The 20,069-nt window shown below is 39.1% G+C and overlaps 1 protein-coding gene across 6 annotated transcripts in view; it reads left to right on the forward strand.

Annotated features, from left to right (window-relative positions):
- Window positions 1-467: 467 nt before the first annotated feature.
- Window positions 468-20,069, forward strand: part of c2cd2l (c2cd2 like) — a 34,110-nt gene continuing 14,508 nt past the window's right edge. For all 6 annotated transcript variants that reach the window (XM_059550730.1, XM_059550732.1, XM_059550734.1 and 3 more), the window contains exons 1-3: window positions 468-793; window positions 2,389-2,824; window positions 19,669-19,764. In XM_059550730.1, coding sequence (XP_059406713.1) covers window positions 2,462-2,824; window positions 19,669-19,764 — 459 coding nt within the window. In that variant the 5' untranslated portion in view covers window positions 468-793; window positions 2,389-2,461. The remainder of the gene's footprint in view (window positions 794-2,388; window positions 2,825-19,668; window positions 19,765-20,069) is intronic.

Genomic DNA, 20,069 nt, shown 5'->3' on the forward strand with positions numbered 1-20,069 from the left:
ATTTTAATAAAATTTTATAAGTATTACATATAGAAGATTATTACAAGCTGACTTCTTGAAAATATAAATATTTTAATATATTTTATATATTTATCAAATGTATTTACATTCATATTATCTTTGTAAATGTACATTATGAATGTAAAATGTTCCTAGAATAGTAATAAAATACTTATAAATGTAAAATGAAGGGAGTAACCAAAAAAAAAAAATTGGTAAATACAGAACTTGGCTAATATAGAATTAGAAAAATTAGCCCAAAACACAAAATAAATGGATACTTGTATCATAAAAGTGATGACAAAAGGAACATATCATTATTATGTTTGTGACATATTGTAAATCTTCATAAACATCAGCGACAGCGAATGCGCTTGTGGCGCGCAGGCAGGGAATGTGCGCACTGCGCATGCGCAGTTTTGATAGATCAAGCGGGTGTGGGTGTCTCTTTAAATACGTGTAGTGCTTGCGCCGTGTGAGTTTGTGTTGCTACACTATTTGACAGCTCGACTGTTCTGTTCCTGCGCATTACCATTACAGACCATCCAACACCGACGGTGGGAGGGGGCACATTTTCTCTTGAGTTGACAGCGCAGGATATTATAAATGTGTGGTTTTATGTAGCACTCTAAAGATTCACGAAACGGAGGCCATGTACCGATCAATTCAGGTTTGATCGTAGAAGATGCTCGGACCTGAAGACTGGTGCTGAAATTACGAAGACATGATGTAGCCATTGAGCTGGCGATCTGTAGCTAGTCAGCGTCCAAAGACGGTGTTTCTCATCTGATCGGTAATTTTTCCTTTCTGTCTTTTGTTTTTTAATACTAGATATGCACTCGGCGTCATATATGCGCGTCCCGCATTTTTGTTCATCGTAGGCTTGTTCCGAGTCAGCTGGACTGACTGATCTGAGTCAGTTGTCCAAAAATGCTGTCTAGTTAGGCAGCTTACTAAGCTTTGAAACACAGCTTGGTGAGCAGTGAGGGGGCCGTAAACATGCATAATTTGATATGAACACCATTATTGCATACAATCTTAGATTAGCTGTCAAGACGAAGGGAATTTAAAGGAATCGCTAGATGGGTCATGTTTAGCTATTTCGACTTTGCAGTGCTGCACTGACCCAGAAAACCCTGGACTGTCAGTAATGTGACAGAATCGGAACGGGTTCGTATGAGACAGTCTTCACACAGGACTAGATTCTGCGACCGATCTGAGTTTTCTGGAAGAAGTTGCGCACTTCTCCGGTTTCAGGACAGGCATTGAATGTCACACTTTCACCGAAATGCTTAGTCAGTTTGCTTAACTGCTAAAACTTTTAAACACAGTTTGTAATACTAACACGAAACATTGTAAATATCTTTGATAAGAACACGTCTTTGCAACCTTTGCAAAAAGGTTACTATGGTAACCATAATTTGGGCGCAAATGGTTAAAGTTGTAACTACAGTCAGATTAGGCCACTGTCGTGTGTGTGTGTGTGTGTACATATATATAGTATACATACGTTTATTACGATTTTACAGCACAATAAGCAAATACAGCAGCAGTAAGTGTGGTGTTGTGAAATAAATACTATATTTTTTAGGTAAGCTGGCTTTACTTCTTGTTTGGTAGGAAAACATTGGCCAATAATACAATATATATGTAAATAGAAAAGAAACCATAGCTGATTTTCATGAATTTAACCTTTTATTTAAAAGTACAGTTCACAAAAAAGAATTATCATAATTTTTTTACCCTTAAGTTGTTCCAAACACATATGACTTTCTTTTTTCCTTGGAACATAAAAATAGAACAGCAATCAAGAAAGGTACCATTCACACAGAATACGTTTTTGCGTTCAACTGCACTGTTTTCAGTTGTTTTTCTATTTAATCATGCACTGGATGCACAAATTTGACAATAGCGAGAGGTGCTCAAGTTAAAAAAAAAGTTCACATTTTTTTCTTGAGACCTTGCCTTTTTTTCTTTCCACTGCTCTGTGTAGTGTGAACCATCCCTGCTATCAGTGACTCCCAAACATGCTGTCTAACAGCTCTTTTTTTGAAAGAAAAAAGATCTTCGGGGCTGTTCACAAACACATTTTTGCATTCCACTGTGTTTTCCTTTTCGGTTGTTTTTCTGCATTAACATGCTAAACGGATGTGCATGATAAAAACACATCTCTGGACCTTGTGTTTTTATTGTCTCCCCTGTCTCACATCTCTCATTTTTAAAAGCAAGATGCATTCTGTATGAATGGCCCCTTACGGGTTGAGTAAATGATGACAGAATTTAGATTTTTGAGTCAACCGTCCCTTTAAGATGTTGTTAACATATTTTGTCTTTGCTGCATGGCTATTCCATTCCACTTACTCTCTGTTTCTCTCGCCCTTTCCCCAGAGTTCCAACCTTCGTGACTCAAGATTTTCAACCTTTCACAAACATGAGACTTAAGTGAACAGTGATTAGGGAGATGACGACTTTTCAGGACTTTAGCTGGCTGGTTCAGGTGGCGCTCTTCTGCGCCTCGCTGCTGGTTGTATTAGCCTGGCTCATTCAGTTCTCACTGCCGTTGCATCGCCTTAGGTGGTGCACGAGGGTCCAAGGCAAGAGGGAGACCCCATGGCAGCTGCCCTTGAGTCTCACCCACCAGACACTGACGGGCGGCGTGTGGGGTTCCCTCCTCAGGCTGAGGCTGGGGCGAGACGGAGCAGGGAGTGACACTGAAGCGGGTGTCAAAGGTCTTTTGTCCTCGCTTTTTGCATTCAAGTCATTCAGAGAGCACTGGCAGAGAGCCTGGGTCAGGGCGCTCAACGAACAGGCCTGCAGGCAAGGGGTGAGTACAATCTGGAGCAAAATTCAATTTGTTTTGAGACAATACGATGTAGAAACATATGTAGGAGGGTTTGTATATACAAACACGTGTTTTCAGAGCTCTATGGATGTTTATACATGTGAAAGAGTATTTTTAGGCAATGCGAGTGTGTGTGGGCATAATATCATGGCCTGGCTACTTGTTAGTGAACATGTGGGAGTGAGAGTGTCAGGGGACACAGGTTCTTGTGTAACAACCACACACTTTCTCTCTCCTCCCAGAAAATCTGCTCTGCAGTGAGTATTACACACTGCAGGCTTCAGTCTATTGTCTCTTCTGGGGTTTCTCTCATGGAACCAAATTTGCACTTCTTTTTTCTTAGCTAATCAGTGTAAATGAGAGTATTTTTTAAAGGGCTGTCTTAAACGGCAAGATTTTTGCTGAAAATGTGACTCACTTATTGCCTATCTGCACTGATTTTATATTTAAGAGGCACCTTGATACCTGTTAAATTGACAGATTACTTTTTCCGGCAACTGTCTGTTATTCTCACATGCATTAGCTGTATGAATGTTTTTATCCATATTGCTAACATTAAAGGGTTAGTTCACCCAAAAATGAAAATTAGCCCATGTTTTACTCACCCCCAAGGCAACCTAGGTGACTTTCTTCTTACAGACAAATCCAATATGAGTTAAATAATAAATTGTCCTTGCTCTTCCAAGCTTTATAATGGCATGGGCGTTTGTTTTTGTTCAGCAGTCCAAAAGTAGTCAAATAAAGCGCATCCATCCATATTAAAACATGCCTCACACGGCTCCAGGGGGGGTGAATAAATGCCTTCTGCAGCAAATCAATGCATAAAAAAAATTAAATGCCAAAATGAAAGAGCTTCTTTCTATCGGAGCAGATGAAGAAATCAGTCAACAAATTACCCTGTAGATATTAACTCTTTCCCAACGAGTTATAAATGAATATAAATGAAATCTGCATAATGTCACGGGGTAACATATTGGTCCAGGAAGTGCAGGTATATGTCTGTGCAAGCTTTGGAGGTATTGATGGAAGCAATTTACTGGATTTATGCTTTGATAATTGTACTGAATATTATCCAGATGTAGTTTTTGATAAAAAAAAATGGCTCAGAATTATGCATTTTTCTGAAACCTACCTATATTAAAGGGTTGATTTAAAAAGAGAGTGCTTTAAGCTAGGCAAGGCAAGGCAAGTTTATTTATATAGCACATTTCGTAGACAATGGTAATTCAAAGTGCTTTACATAAAAGAAAGGAAAATAATAATGAAGAAAAATAATAACAAGAATAAAACAAGCAATTTTAAAACTTTTAAAATTATTAAAAAATATTACTTATTTAAAATGAATTTAAAACAGAAAATGATTTTACATAAAATAAAATAAAAAAACAGTGAAAATATAGTGCAATCAGTTCGGACATTGCACAGTGCTCATTCAATAAATGCACAGCTAAACAGATGAGTTTCAGTCTAGATTAAATGTGACTAGTATTTTAGCACTTCTGATCTCTTCTGGAAGCTGATTCCAACTGCAGGCGGCATAGTAACTAAAGGCGGACTCCCCTTGTTTTGTGTGAACCCTTGGTATTTCTAACTGACTTGATCCTAATGATCTGAGTGGTCTGTTAGGTTCTGTTATTCAGTGAACATATCTGAAATATATTTCGGTCCTAGGTCATTTAGTGACTTATATACGAGTAAAAGTACTTTAAAATCAATCCTAAATGTAACTGGAAGCCAGTATAAGGACCTGGGGACTGGTGTGATATGCTCCGATTTTCTGGTTCTAGTCAGAATCCTTGCAGCAGCGTTCTGGATGAGCTGCAGCGGTCTAATGGTCTTTTTGGGAAGGCCAGTGAGGAGCCCATTACAGTAATCCACCCTGCTGGTGATAAATGCATGAACTAGTTTCTCCAAGTCTTGACTTGAAACAAAACATCTAATTCTTGCAATGTTTTTGAGATGATAGTATGCTGATTTAGTTACTGCTTTGACATGACTACTGAAACTAAGGTCTGTCTCCAGAATCACACCAAGATTCCTGACTTGATTTTTTCAAAAGCAGAAGCTCTGATCTTTATTTTGGTGTATTGCCTATTCAAATATTCATACAGCAAAATATACTGTATTTTGAGGCCATCAAATTTGAGTGAAAATCATCAAAATCACTGGCGGTCGCTGGCAACTTTTTGCAAAAATTCTGGTGGTGAAAGAATTAATGTGTGGAAAAAATGTCTTAAGTCCCTCGTACAAGGAAAAGACTTTCCACAGTAAACACTAACAAGATCAGTAAGGTTTTTAAAATACATTTATTCAGCAAAGACTAATTAAATTGATCAGGTGACATCAAAAACTTTTACATTAAGAAAAATTCTATGTCAAATAAATGCTGTTCATTTAAACATACTATTCATAAAAGAATCCTGAAGAAAGAGCAGCTTCCTCAAAAATATAAAGCATAACAAATGTGTTTAACATTAATAATCGTCAACGCCAGTAGCCTTGTGGTTATTGCTCTGAGGTATAATTATATAATTATATTATATTATTATTATATAGGTATAATAATTTTTAATTAAACTTTTCTGGCAATATTACTAAATGTTATATTTTGTCCACTGGTCCTGACCCCTGACCAAAAATATTAATATTGTTACATTACTTAAACGATTAACTGTAGTACAGCATATTTATGTTGATTATTGTTTGTGGTCAGCTCATTATCTCATGGGCATAAAGATATTCTGCAGTTCCATGATCAATATGAGACATGTATATTACTCTAATTCCATAAAAAAAAACACACAGATCACACAACTAGTTTAAAGGTCTCTTTAACAACTGGTTCCCTCTGTAGCCCTTCATCTGTTTAAGAGTATGTTTGAGGACTGGTGAGTTGTGTAAAGGTCTCCACTCCTATATTTAACTCTAACTGTATTTGATCTGTGTCTGTATCAAAGCTCAGTCTGCCCTGTAGGTGTACTTCGAAAAAATGAGCGATGTCCTTCCATCCCCTCTCTAGACACTTTTCTCAGTGAGGTCAGGCTGAATTGTGAAAAAAATGCTTTTCCTTGAAGTCTTTGAAGAACAGTCCATCAGCGGACTCACCGTCATTTTAAGTGATGGCTATCTGCATATTTAGTCTGATGAGATATGAGTAGAATGTAGAAATGGCATTTCCACCCAACCGGCAGTTCCAGTTGGGGTTTACAGCAAATGCAAGCTTTCAAGGGATTTAAACTTCAATACAGTGAACTTTGATCCAACACCTGAGCTATATAGAAAGTCAGTGTGAGGAGAGAAAATCCTTCCATCTCATTTCCTTACCGAGGTCTCCTGCCGATAGTTGTGCCAGTTCAGCAACCTAGTTGCTCTCCCTTTATCTTAAATGTCTTCACAGTCAGTTGGCTTCTCTGGGAAAAGAGAGGAGGACGAGGCTAATAAATAGCCATTTATTAGTTAGCTGTTTAATTGAAGTGCATTTTGGCTGTGTGCCATAACTGCAGCGGTGATTGTAATGCGGTCAGCTGATCCAAAAATGCTGCGAAGTGCAACGATTCTGCAGACTCTGTACCAGGGAGTCCTGAAGTAAGGACTTTTCCTAATGGATGTCTTTACCGTTTAGAATCCCCATGTGGGAGTGAGTCACAGGAGTTGATGTAATGTGTCACCGTGTGTGGTTTTTAGATTTCAAGAATAAATTCACACCATTTTTTCAATGGAACTGGCACAGGTTATGACTAGCATGGTTCAGTTCTTGTTTTTTAAGTTTATGCAAAACGTTTATTTGAGGTTTCATGATCATGGTATAGAAAGTGCAGCCTCCATTATAAACGCTTAGGGAATTATAGTTTCATAAGTGTGGGATGATAGTTTCAGGCATGTAAACATACAGGTTATATTGGTGCGTTGTGTGTGGTTGTGTGAATCAAGCTAATTAAAAATAGGGGTGTAATGTTTTTGTCATTCAGTTCTTCTCAAAGTTTGTCAGACTACATTGTAGATTCTTGATACTGTAGGTGTGGTCACATTTACAGTTGTTCGGCTTAATTTCACAGGCTAAATCCATTCATTTCAATAGGAATCTGTGCAGTCTGGAATTTCATGTAAGGGTGAAACAGTATGCTGCTTTGTTTTGAAGCAGTGCTTCATGCATTCCTACACTACTGACAATGGAAAAGGGACCTTTTTTGCTTGCAAAATTTGTGACCTTGTACCTTTTAATACAGAATATTTACCAGATGTCTTTCCAAACCCTCCATCTGTTTCTAAATTGCATCAGTTTTCAGTATCTGTTCATCTCCCAAAACCTTTCTCACAGTAGCACACTGTTGAGTTCAGTTCAACTCCTGTACATTTTCTTTCAATTATACAAAGCAGTAGACCGTAAAGGAAGCTGTATCGAAAAGACAGCCATGCTTTATCTGTTCTTCTCTGTTTTAATGATTTTACCTTTTATGAAAAGAAACTGATTCTCTGTTCATCTGATAGTTTTAACGTCTTTGATTATAATGTAGGAAGAGAGAGGGTTGGCTGACAGAGGGGAGACAGTTAACTGGCTCCAAAGAAAAGTGGTCAGGGAATGGAACGACTCTGAATTTAAAGACCTTTTGGATTAGCAAAAAAAAAAAACGTAGGTGTCAGTATTCAACTAGGCATTTCAATTTAATCTGCAATAACTGGATCTTCTGTGGGAATTTATAGAGCTGTGAAATGTTAGTCACGTGACTCTCCCTTAGAGGTGACCTCTATGTGCTAGTTAAATATTCCTGTGTTAGATTGGGCTTTGGGGAGAAGTTCCCATTTTGGAAGCTTTGATCTAGAATCTTGTCTCCAAGCAGACCGGGTATTTGCTCTTTCAGCATGCCAGGTCATTGACATCCCAATCCACTCATATCAAGTTCCTCTGACCTGAAAAACTGGCCAGAGGGGTTATTCCAGTGCTTGTGAGGTGTTTTTGTGTGTGTGTGTGTGTGTGTGTGTGTGCTTTAGACTGGATCTAGAGCAAAAGAGATTGAGCAACTTTCGCTCTGCCCATCTGAAGCACTGAAGCCATCTGTTGACACAGCAACATGAAAACAAACGCCATGGTTCCAGCCCTAGCCATGGCAACCACCTCTCAGGTTGGAGATGAAGGAAAAGAGAGACAAAGTCTATCATTCTGTATTTCTATCTGTTAAACATTCCAACTGTTTATGCTTATGAATCTAAAAATGAATGCAGTTCATAACCAATTATTAGGTAACACTTTAGTGTGGGGACCAGTTTTCACTATTAAAGGAAGACGCCACTATTTTTGAGAATAGGCTAATTTTCCCACTCCCCTAGAGCTAAACTGAGGAATTTTACCATTTTCAAATCCATTCGGCCGATCTCCGGGGCTGGCGGAAGCACATTTAGCTTAGCTTAGCATAGATCATTGAATCTGATTACCGTTGATGACCGTTAGCATCTCGATCAAACATGACCAAAGAGTTACAATATTTTTTCTGTTTCTGTTGTTACATCATGCACTAAGACCGACTGAAAATGAAATGTTTTTCTATACTCTCTTTCTGGTGTAATAATCAAGGAACTTTGCTGCCGAACCATGGGTGCAGCAGTCGCAGTGATATTACGCAGCTCCTGAAATAGTCCAAAGCTATTTTGTGTAGTTGCAGCTAGTGTTGTCACGGTAACAAAATTTCAGTATTCGGTACTAATACCAATGAAAATCCACGGTTCTCTGTACCAGTTTCGATACCAAAGCAAAACCAAAAAACACGCTTATTAAAAAATGCCTTGCACTCTATTTGTGTCTGCATATGTGCAAATTCATTCTCTGCCAGCAGGAGGCGCTTGTAGAGCGGATGAGAGAGGTTACTCCGGTAACGGCTGTAATCAAATAAGCACTAAGCCAGCGCTCACAAATGCTGCTCAGGTGTTACAGGCAAAATTAAATAAAAATTACATCCATAATTTTCTGAAGACAGCCAGTTTCCTTCAGAAAGCTGTGGCCTAATGGTTAGAGACTTGGACTAGTTACCCGAAGGTCGCCAGTTTGAGTCTTGGTTCTGGGAGGAGTTGGGGGGGGGGGGGGTGAATGAACAGTGCTTTCTTCCACCCTCAATACCCATGGCTGAAGTGCCCTTGAGAAAGGCACTGAACCCCCAGTTGCTCCCCTGGAGCTGGATATAGCTGCCCTCTGCTCCGGGTGTGTGTTCACGGTGTATACACTTCTCTCTGCTGTGTGTGTGCACTAGGATGGGTTAAATGCAGAGCACCAATTCCGAGTATGGGTTAACATACTTGGCAAATGTCACGACTTTCACTTTTTCACTTTCATATAAAAACACCCACACTGGGTTTCGACTTTGACACACGTAGTGCTCATGTCTATTCAACGAAGTCAAAGCCTTTTGGAAAATCTATTTGTGGCGGTCAGTTTTGATATTGTGGCAGGCCGCCACAAATAAATCAGTGTATGGGAAACACAATGAAACTTACTTGCTTGAACTCTTTGATTTGATCTGGGTGTCTGTCTTTAAAGTGTTTTGTTAGTTTTTTCCTCCTTTTGATGTCGTCATGTCTCTTTTATGAAGAGAGTGCATCTGCTCACCTTTTGGATAGCGCATCAAGAACCAGGTTGACCGGTACTCAGTACCACCGGTACTTTAAAAAACCTGGTACCGTAGCATTTTCTTTTTTTAGTACCGACTTGGTACCGAGGTCCCGGGTCTTTTGACAGCACTAGTTGCAGCAATTGCGAGTTGTTGGAGACTATTTTCAGGCGCTGCTTAATATCACTGCGCCTGCTGCACCCATTGTACGGCAGCAATGTTTCCTGATTATTACAAAGGATTTATAATATAATTCCTAGCCATATCGGCCCAGAAAATCACAACTTTTCATTTTCCGTCGGTCTTAGGACATGATGTAACTACAGAAGAGTCGAGTTTTAAAATGGAAAAAAATATTGAAACTCTTTGGTCATTTTTGAGCAAGATGCTTGCTTCAGTGATCTATTCTAAGCTAAGCTAAAAGTGCTACCACCAGACTCGGAGATCTGCTGAATGGATTCGATAATGGTCAAATTCAACTGTTTAACTCTAGGGGAGTTGGAAAATGAGCATGTTTTCAAAAATAGTGGAGTGTTCCTTTAACCTGTTGCTTATTAGCATACCAATTATGAACACATTGGCTGTTTTTTAGTTCTTTAAATCACATTTTCTTTATAACCATATTCTACATCCCTACTCAATGCCTAAACTTAACTTAAGGATGAGGAGCGACAGAGACGAGAGAGGGGCGACAGGAAAAAAAACCCAAAAGAATCCGGTTCCCAGACTCACTACCGCTCGGCTCTACACCAGCTGGGTGATCTCTTCCGTGGTGCCTGGCGGTGGCACTGGACCGCCCTCGGTGGACGGCACGACACTCCTCCGCCGCCCGGTGGACGTCGACGGCTCCTCCGGTTTTGGGCAGCCGGCAGAAGTCCCCCGTCCCCTGCTCCTCCTGAATCCATCAAGGATGGCAGCAGGCTCCAGCCCCCTGGCAAACGGCTGCGACTCCTCCACCCCCTCACGGACGGCAGCCGCCCCTCCACATCACGGGCAGCCGGCAGCGAGCTCGTTCGTCCCCGGCAACTCACTCCAGCCCACCGCCTCGAGCATCCCTGGCGCCCGACTGCTATGCCTGCTCGATGGCACTGGGGGTTCACCTCAGCAGCGAGGGATCTTCGGCAGCGCGTCCCTCCTTCCTCCCGGGTTTCGGCACCAATGTAACACAGTTCTTTCTTGGGAAGAAGGAGGCGGGAACTGGCGGACAATAAAAATGACTTTAATAATAAAATAAAGACAAAACAGTGCGACTGACCCTCACGGACGACTGCCGTCCAAACCAAAACATAAAGTAAAGCCCAGGCCTGGTCCTCTCTCGTCCTTCACTGTCGTCGCTCCGGTTTTATATCCTTCCATCTCCTCCGTGGGACGCGAGACCGGTGAGTGGTGCAGGTGTCGCTCATTTCTCAATCACTCCACCAGCCTCGCCCCGTTCCCACGGTTCTCGGCCCCGCCCCACTCGTCACAAATATATTTTAAAAAATAGATCAGTTTATTTAACCTTTAGAAAACACATTTTTTAAAATCTGAAGAAAAGGCAAAAAGGTTTGGATACGCATACTTTATGGCTAATTGAAAAGAAAATGGAGCTCATACTCAAGGTGAAAAAAAAGCACCTCCGTTTTATTCAGAGTCGCATTTGGTGCAGTTGCTGATATTTGTATGGCAATAAAAAATACGATGAGATTTTGATAGCTAGTAATGTAATTCAGCGAGATCTTCATAACAGTATAGTAGCTGCTCAAGGAAGGGGGAAATGTGTTTCGGGCTAAGTGCATATGTGTTTGTGGTTGCCTGAGGGAAGAGGGAAGTGCATGAATACCACTGCACCAATGAGAGTTTTATTCATCCAGATGGAACTTTGCATCTTTTTAATTATGATCGTTAATATGAAGGTCTCCAGAAAACTTCCTACTATGATGATTTACCAGCCATTGACCACTGGTTAATCTTCTCTACATAATTTCACATGCGGTGGGATTTTAATCTGATTATTGGTTTGCTGTCTGTTACAGAGAAAGTGGGGTTGCTGTTGGACTGCATTTAAGGGAAGGATTATAGGGAAGATGAAGTATAAAGGGTTTGATCATGATGATCAGTTTTGACACTCCACACAATATGTGAATCTTGTGTTGTGTGTATCTGTTTCTATACGAATCAACCTAGGTGGCAGAGGCCTAAAATAAGTAAACAAATGAATTGATATGACTCTACCAGCACCCCAGAGAAACCTTGATGTCAGTGAGATTTTGCTTACTCAGCTGCAGTGGGAATAAAGAGTTGCTTGCTGCAATTCTGGTCATATTTGGTTAGTTTCAGTCTGCATTTCTATGATGTGTGAGGACTGCTAAGAGGCTTTATCCTTCGTTCGTTCTTTACTTTTTCTTTCTCACCCAACACACACACACACACACACACACTCACACAAACTCCCTCTAGTAATCCAGGGATTTGGCAGGGGGGGATCTGCACAGCTGGTTATATGTGGCAATAACAATAGAAGAACGTCCTCTGAGATTGTACACACATACATACACACAATTAAGTAAACTACTTGCTAATAAACATGGTATAAAAAAAGCACACAGCTCTTTGACCTAGAATGACTTGGATAACTTGTCAAATTTATCAGTTTAATTTGTCACTCTGACAGGATTTACAGTGATTTCACCAGTTGTGTGTGAATGTATGCCCTCATCATTGTACCAAATTACATATAAATGTGGTTCTCTCTGGTTGATTTTAAAATATAAAACAATGACTGAGTTTATTTTCTTTTTTTCACATGAATTTTAAGTTTTATGGACATTTTTGGGAAAAAGAAATCAAAGAACAAAATGTATTTATTATTGACCAAAATTATACATGTAATAAATTAATAAATATTTATTAAAATATTGTCTTAATATAATAAGACATATACAGACCTATACAGCTACCTTAAGGCCAGAGGTCAAAGTTTATTGTGTCTTAATTTACAACTGTGCACTAATCCTAATACTAAAGTTTGGGGTCAGTAGGATTTTTCTTTTTATGGAGTTCAGACTATACCATTTTTTTTTAAGTATGACAGTTACTGCGTCAGATTATGTGATTACTTTTATCCAAAGAGACAGAACTATTTGCACTGTATTTATCAGTGGGACAATATTCATACAATACTACAACCTAGAAATAATTTGCAGGTCTCAGCAGCACGAATTATGTGCCCAGCTACATCTGATTCAAATATTATGCTAATTAACAGTGAGCGGTGGTTTCAGACATTACAGTGTCACACTCGCACTGACTCTTATTCTGCCTGAAAGAATGAAAAGACCGAGTTGAAGGTGGAGCGATTCGACCAATCAGACGAAAGTAGCGTTTCAGCTCCGCCCACAAGGGCGAATGAAATATTGAAGCCATAAACCGAAATGATCAAAACGTACACAGACCAACTGTCTTGTCCATGTTCTCTCACTTGAATCGTCTTCTTGAGTCTTGAGTCTCTTGACCTTCTGCAAGCCCCGCCTTGTTCACGCAGTGATTGACATGGCACGAGGGGGCGGACACGTGATCGGCTCGGAATGCATTTTCAATGTGCACATTGAATTTTGCTACATTCATTGCGGGACATTGAATGAAAATGCAATCATAAGTGTCTTGACTGTGAGTGTTAATGCAATTAAGAAAAATAGCATTTGAATGATAATTTTGCCACAGTTTTTGCTTGAACATGTTATACATATCTAATCATTTCTGTAATACATTTTAATTTTAATTTTGCAACTTATAAAGCGTTAAAATTAGTATTCATTTTACATATTAAAACTAGTGTGTGAAATGGCAAATGAAAATTATGTAATTTAATTTTCATTTTGCACCAAACGTTGCACAAATGTATTGGAAATGTAAATGTAAATACAGAAATGCATTGCCATTTTACATATTGCATTGTCATTTTGCATATTACATTCCAAATTGAATATTGCTACCCATATGCTTCCATATGAATCAGACTTTAAAGAAATGTATTCTTTTTTTTCAGCATAGATGCATACTGACCAAAAGTGAGAGTAAGCACTTTCTATTCAGCAAAGAATCCTGAATAAATAATTTCAGCAAAATACTAAGCATCATAACTGTAATCTAATAGTCTTAAAAAAAATGACAGAGCCCAAACTTTTGAATGTTGGTGTACCTGTATGCCTCCACATAGCATTGCAGTTGTCCATTTCATTGTCATGTACAAATGGTCATCACGTGGCCACTAAAGAAGGGCATTTGCCATGGGCACATATAATCATATGGTCATATGGGCACATATGAGATTGAGTTTTTTCATGTCTCTTGCTCTCCCAGCTGGTCTGTCTAATATTGTCAATGTTGTGAGAGTTTATCGCTTGCCAATATGGTACAGGCTTCCAGGCATGTGTGTCAGTGTCAGCATCATCTGTGTTAAAAAGAGTGTGTGTGTGTGTGTGTGTGTGTGTGTGTGTGTGTGTGTGTGTGTGTGTGTGTGTGTGTGTGTGGCATCTGTGCATATGATGGAATGGTATGATGGCACATTATCATGCCTGCAGTGCGCAGAATAGCACATTGTCTGCACATGCACAAACAGGGTTCAAGGTCAAACTAGTTAGCTTATTTTAGTCTTGCTATCATCCTTCTCTTTTCTTTTTTTCTGGTGGACCAAGAACAAAAAAATAAGCAACTGAATTTAATTACCATTGTTGGTTTTTCCATGACTCAGAATGAAAATAAAACAAGTGCTCTTTTTTGTGCTGGTTTTCTCATTAATTCTGAAGAATATTAGGATTAAGTAAGTCTTACCTTGCTTCATATTGGCTTACAGAGCAGCAAAATACCGATATGGCGCTGACATCTTGGACTTGCGCCTGCGCAGATAGCGATCTAGGGACCAGTTCTGCGCAGTAGCTATGCGCAGTAGCAAGCAGGAAGTAAAGCCTTAAAGCCGCGAAATCAACGGCCCCGCCCCTGTGCCCCGCCCTCACTCTCCCTCGCAGAATGCACATACCGTAATCTGCACTGTTTTGGAAGTGGAGTCCTGCTCCTGTGAACTCTGTCTGCTCCGTCAGTGCCTCCTCGGCTCAGAGAGCTGTCAATCACAGCTGTCAATCACGACGTCACACCACCGTTTTTAGAGCATTAAATAACTATCTAAAAAACAACTTATTTTAAAAACGAACACTTGAATTTACATTAGCGTGATACAAACTACAGTAAATGACAAAAAACAGCTTCGGAAAAAAGATATTTGAAGGGTAATTTAATTGTTTAGTTGGTCTCGCGTCCCATTGAATAACATGGGGAGGCGGGGTTTATGACCTATACTAGGACCACTCACCAGGGGGCGATCGAGACGTTTTGGCTTCACTTTTCAGGGCTTGTGCGGCATGCTTGATATATACCAATAAAATGTTACGATCAACACTAAAGGACTATTACAAGGCTTACAGGGAAGTTTGTGCATGACAGTGTCCCTCTATTGTCCTTTATTTTGAAACAGCATTGCACTGCCTTAAGTTGTTAGGAGCCAGTGATTTAGATTTGCCTCAAGGAATCTTTGGATCCTTAGTTTTGTCATCAAGCTGCATCATGGTGCCTTAAAGAAGGATATTTTTGGTTTTTTCAAATGGTTGTTGTGGTACATTTGAAGAGTCCAACAGGGGATTCAAGACAGGGTGGCTCAAACTCAAAGTGACATTATACTAATGTGTCTAGGAACACTCTCTGTCTTCCACATACAGTTGCACACATACCCTCTTTTTGTGACGAGCACACACATCAATGAAGTATTAAGGGTCTGACTGAGATTAGCACACTACAATGTTAAAAGAACATCTTAATTTACGAGAATGAGAGGAGGAACATACATATAATATTGTCATGATACGTGCTGGATGAACATAAGCGCACAACAAAGATGATTAATTGAAAAAGTAGTTTATTCCAAATCCACAGGGGAAGAGGTCATCTAAGAGAGGTAACATCCAACACAATCTTCCAAGGAAAAAGGAAAAATAGAACAGACTAGAACTTAAGTACAAACGCAAACGAGGATAATTAATAGAACACTGGTGAACAGAATGACACAATCAGACACGAGGGAAAACTAGGTCACGCTGAACACATGGGGAATTAAAACACGCAAAACAGTTTATGGGTGTGACATATATATTCTATAAAGTACATTCCATTATAATCAATGAAGTTCTCTCAATGCACATTGGATCTCTTATTTACATCACCATTACATGATTACATTGCCGCTGACAGATACTCTACTGGTGATAAAGTTATGATATTGTCGCAAGGTTTTTTTTATTGATATAATTTCCTAGATAAAATCGAACATTGCCCAACACTCCACTGAACACAGTTAAGGCATATCAGTTATTTCTGTTATGTCAGTTATTTGAAACATGCATTCTGCATTAGCTTTATAGGTTTGACTTATGTTGAAAATGCAAACTGACATGGCCAAAAAGTAATGTGTGGTGATTTTGTTTAAATGCTTGACTGTGCCCTATGGGGTAGGACAGGTCTTGTTTTTTCTCATCAGGGATGCTGATTTCACTGATGAAATCTGAGCAAACTGCTGATGCACAGAACAAGCTTTTTTCCTCTGTTATGTAGTTGGATGTGCAGTTTTCCCCCTATAAACTAATTTTCTGGGGTCATGCAGTTGTGTAAAAACATTTAATGTGCAAACGAAAGGTGTATTCCCAATTTAACAGAGCACTAATATTGTTATTCTGGCCCTCCATGGTCTCAGTGCACGTGTCTGTTTGTAGTGGGTAAAAGCCATTGTCAAATGTGTGGATCACAGCATGATGTTGTGGAAGATCACAGATGATCATGCAAATGTGTGATGTAAATGACAAGGACTTGTCTCTGTATGCAAATGACATGTATTGTGGTGATTCTTTGCCGAGGAGAGAATTAGAAATACGTGTTGTCATGTAAAACCAACCTCAACTTCTACATCAGCACACATTTGAATCAGATTACTTTTGCGGTTCTTCTTAGTGTCACGCTCCGTAAAAATGTATCATGTTGGCCAACATTTAAGCATGCAATATTAAGAAAATTCAAAACTGAACTAATAGTTGTTATAAGTTATATTGCACTTACTTTGAATATAAAATGATTGTGAAAGAATATGTTTTCACATATCTTCTTGCATGGCAGAAACTGAAGCCCTATTCTTTAATAATCATATATAAACAATTCACATACATACTCGTTTCTGACCATTCTAATCAAGTGGTATTAAGTATAATCATACTCTTCATTCATTCACAGTTTTGTCCATAGCTGGCTGATGTTAATATTGCGTCCAGTCAACCTATTGGCATTTAAATGACCAAGTGTTGCCTGTATGAACAAACTAACACACACATCGTCATGCTTGTGTATCTGTGTAGGGTGGAAAGATGTGTATGAAAGAACACATGCCAGTACGGTAGGGGATTTGTGTTTTCTCTTCCTCTTCTCCAAGAGCTCAGGGGCTGAGCCAGTAAGTGCTACCTAGTCAAACATGTCCTCTCATCCCATTGGCTGAGCTACAAAGAGACAGAGAAAACCTAAGTCAATTATGCTGAGCTCCTCTAATTTTAAAGCTCTGAGGTACTAACTTAATCTTACTCTCTGAGATATACATTTGAGTTTTACTCTGTGAGTATTTACACATTGTTCATTTTGCATTTAAATGAGCTGTGACCCTTTAACTCAATTTTTTTTAAAGTGGTACTTCAAGATATGATTTTATGGTAATTGTAGAGTAACCTGGATATCTGTTTACTTCAGCTTCTGGATGACGTTTCTCTCATGCATCAGGCTTATCATCTTCAGCCTCAATTATATATTCTCTTGATGTGACAGATTCATTATGGCATCTTCTAGTCAGAGCATCATTTGTGTCAGTTGGGATGATGAAAAACATAATTACTTACACACACTCACCTTGTCTCACAGTACATTAAATCATTTTAAAATAAAGCTACAGCAATAGTTTCCCTTGTTATGTCCAATGACGGCAACAGCCACAGCACCATAAGTCAGTGTTCTCCACACAGTGCTGTGGTTATGCAGTCTTTTCCATTACCACACTTCTCTATTGCCAATCACACTTTGCCAAGGTTTCAGCCGTCCTGCAATATCCTGTCACTTGCAGAGGTTTTCTTTTAGTGTGATCAGAGGCCTTTATTTGGGTCTTTTACAAGCTTATATTAGATCCGTGTGTTTCTACCTGGAGTTCTGACATGCAATGTTTGTTGCTTGATCTCCATTTGTGAACTGTGGAAGTCTGGCTCAAATAGGTACATTGGCAGCTTGTCGTCATGGCAGTCTGCCATGTTCGCCTGGACAGAATGATGTCATATCCTGAGTATGATATTCGCTGACCATTGTTTTTGGCTAGAGATAGTTGTGAATGTGTGTGCTTAGGTATATACCGTGTGTGTGTGCGTGATTGAAGAGGGACAGAATGTATGTTGTTTGTAATAAAGGGGTCTTAAGACGATGATAAAAATAACAGTAATTTGTGTATTTGGTGTAATGAGATGTTTAAGGTTAAAAAAGGTATAAAACAAATATAAAAGAAACTTTTTTTCCACATCATTGTTACATTATTGTAAATTATTGTTGCTCCTCTATGGCCCACCTTTCTGAAACGTGTAGATTTTTACATAGCTCATCATTTTGAAAAGCAAGGTGCATGTTGATTGGCCAGCTATCCAGTGCATTGTGATTGGCTGAATACATCAAGAGTGTAATGGAAATTTTACACCCCATACCATACTATGATCCCGTGTCCAGGCGTGATGAGACAAAACCAATAAAACCCATTACAAACAAGGCATTTGTTGCATCCAGTGGGGACATAATTACTGATTATAATGACTTATACTGTGTTATTACACGTTGTGTTGCATATCACAGCATTTAAACACAAAACCATGTCGGCATTTGTGATCAAAGAAACTTGCATTTAAATTAACAGTGTAGATTCTTTACATATGAAAATTTACTTACAGGCTGTGTGTCTGAAGCGCCAGACTGTCCTTGCAAAGTTGGATTTGCCCCACTTTATAGTAGGGCTGTCCCGATCAGGCTGTCCCGATCAGGTTTTTTTTTTCAGGTTCATTTGATTTTGAGTATCTGCCGATACCGAGTCCTGATCTGATATTCACACCATCTCTTGAAAACAAAATGATGTCATGCCGCACGCGTTGCTGTTTCTGTTTGGAGTCAAAATGTTTCTGTTTGTTCCAAACCTGTATGAGTTTCTTTCTTCTGTTGAACACAAAAGAAGATATTTAGAAAAATGATGGTATCTGAACAGTTGATTGGCACCATTGACTTCCATAGTAGGAAAAAAAATACTATGGAAGTCAATGGTGCCCATCAGCTGTTAGGAGACCAACATTTTTCAAAATATCTCCATGACATGGTGGCAGCGGCAACAATACTACAGCGACAATAAAAGTTACGCCTTCTGTCTTTGCGTGAACATTTGGGCGGTGTTATGCAAATCTTCCCACACAGTGAAGTAGACATGTGGGGGGGTGTTTAAGCATTTTATGATGGCGTGGACGAGTCTTATTAAGTTTTATGAAGAATATCTCTTTGGATTTTAAACTTTAGTCTTTGCAACTTTACAGATCTTATCTATGCACCAACAGCTTGTAACACTCCAAAGAGAAAGGAACACTTTAAATTGCATCATACGACCCCCTCAATCTCGGTAATTAGTACGTAATTGCCCAAATGTGAGCAAAATCTTTAAGAAGTTAAAATATAGAGGAACCTGTTTTCTTTCAAGCTCAGCTGGAATGATGAGTGTTTTATATTTCTATTCCGTTTTTACTGCTTATTGATTTATGGTATTTCTTAATTAAAAGTGGTGTTTTTTTCTATGTCTTTTTTTTTCCTGCAGTTGCACTTTGCATAATTGCAAGAGATGCATTGTGGGGAAAGTAAAGCAGATGATATTGCAGTGCTTCCTTTGCCTGTTTATCATGCTAATTTATCTCTAGGTGGCTGGGATTTCTGTTTTGAAGCTTTGTGAAGATTTATGGATGCATCATCTAGCTGCTTGATATAAACATGCAAATAGACATTTAGACCAGGAGACATATCTGAATAGTGATTGCACCCAGAAATGGCTTTTCTTCACTGATTGATGTGCAGAGGAACTAACTGACAATCTCCATTTCTTCCCAGAGCTCCATTCAAATCACCTTTGATGACAGTCATCAGCTCCCCACTTCTGCATCCATTGACCGTGTGACTTGCACTGACCAATCAGTACGCAGCATGGTAAGCAGTCAAAGCTTTGACACCAAAAAGACGCCAAATAAAGGTTACTAATTTGTTTGGCCAATCTAAAAAAAAAAAAGTGCAAATATCTAAGCAAAGAAAGAAAGACATTTATAATGTTCCTAAAGATGCTGTTATTTTGAACTAAATCCTGAAGATAATGTATTTAAAAAATATAAAGAAACATGATTGCTTTTAACATTGATAATAAGGAATTTTTCATGGGCATCAAATCAGCATATATAAATGATTTCTGAAAGGTCATGCGACACTGAGGCCTAGAGTAAAGGCTACTAAAAATGTCG

This window comes from Carassius carassius, chromosome 5, assembly GCF_963082965.1.
Source record: "Carassius carassius chromosome 5, fCarCar2.1, whole genome shotgun sequence".
NCBI classification, from domain to species: Eukaryota; Metazoa; Chordata; class Actinopteri; order Cypriniformes; family Cyprinidae; genus Carassius; species Carassius carassius.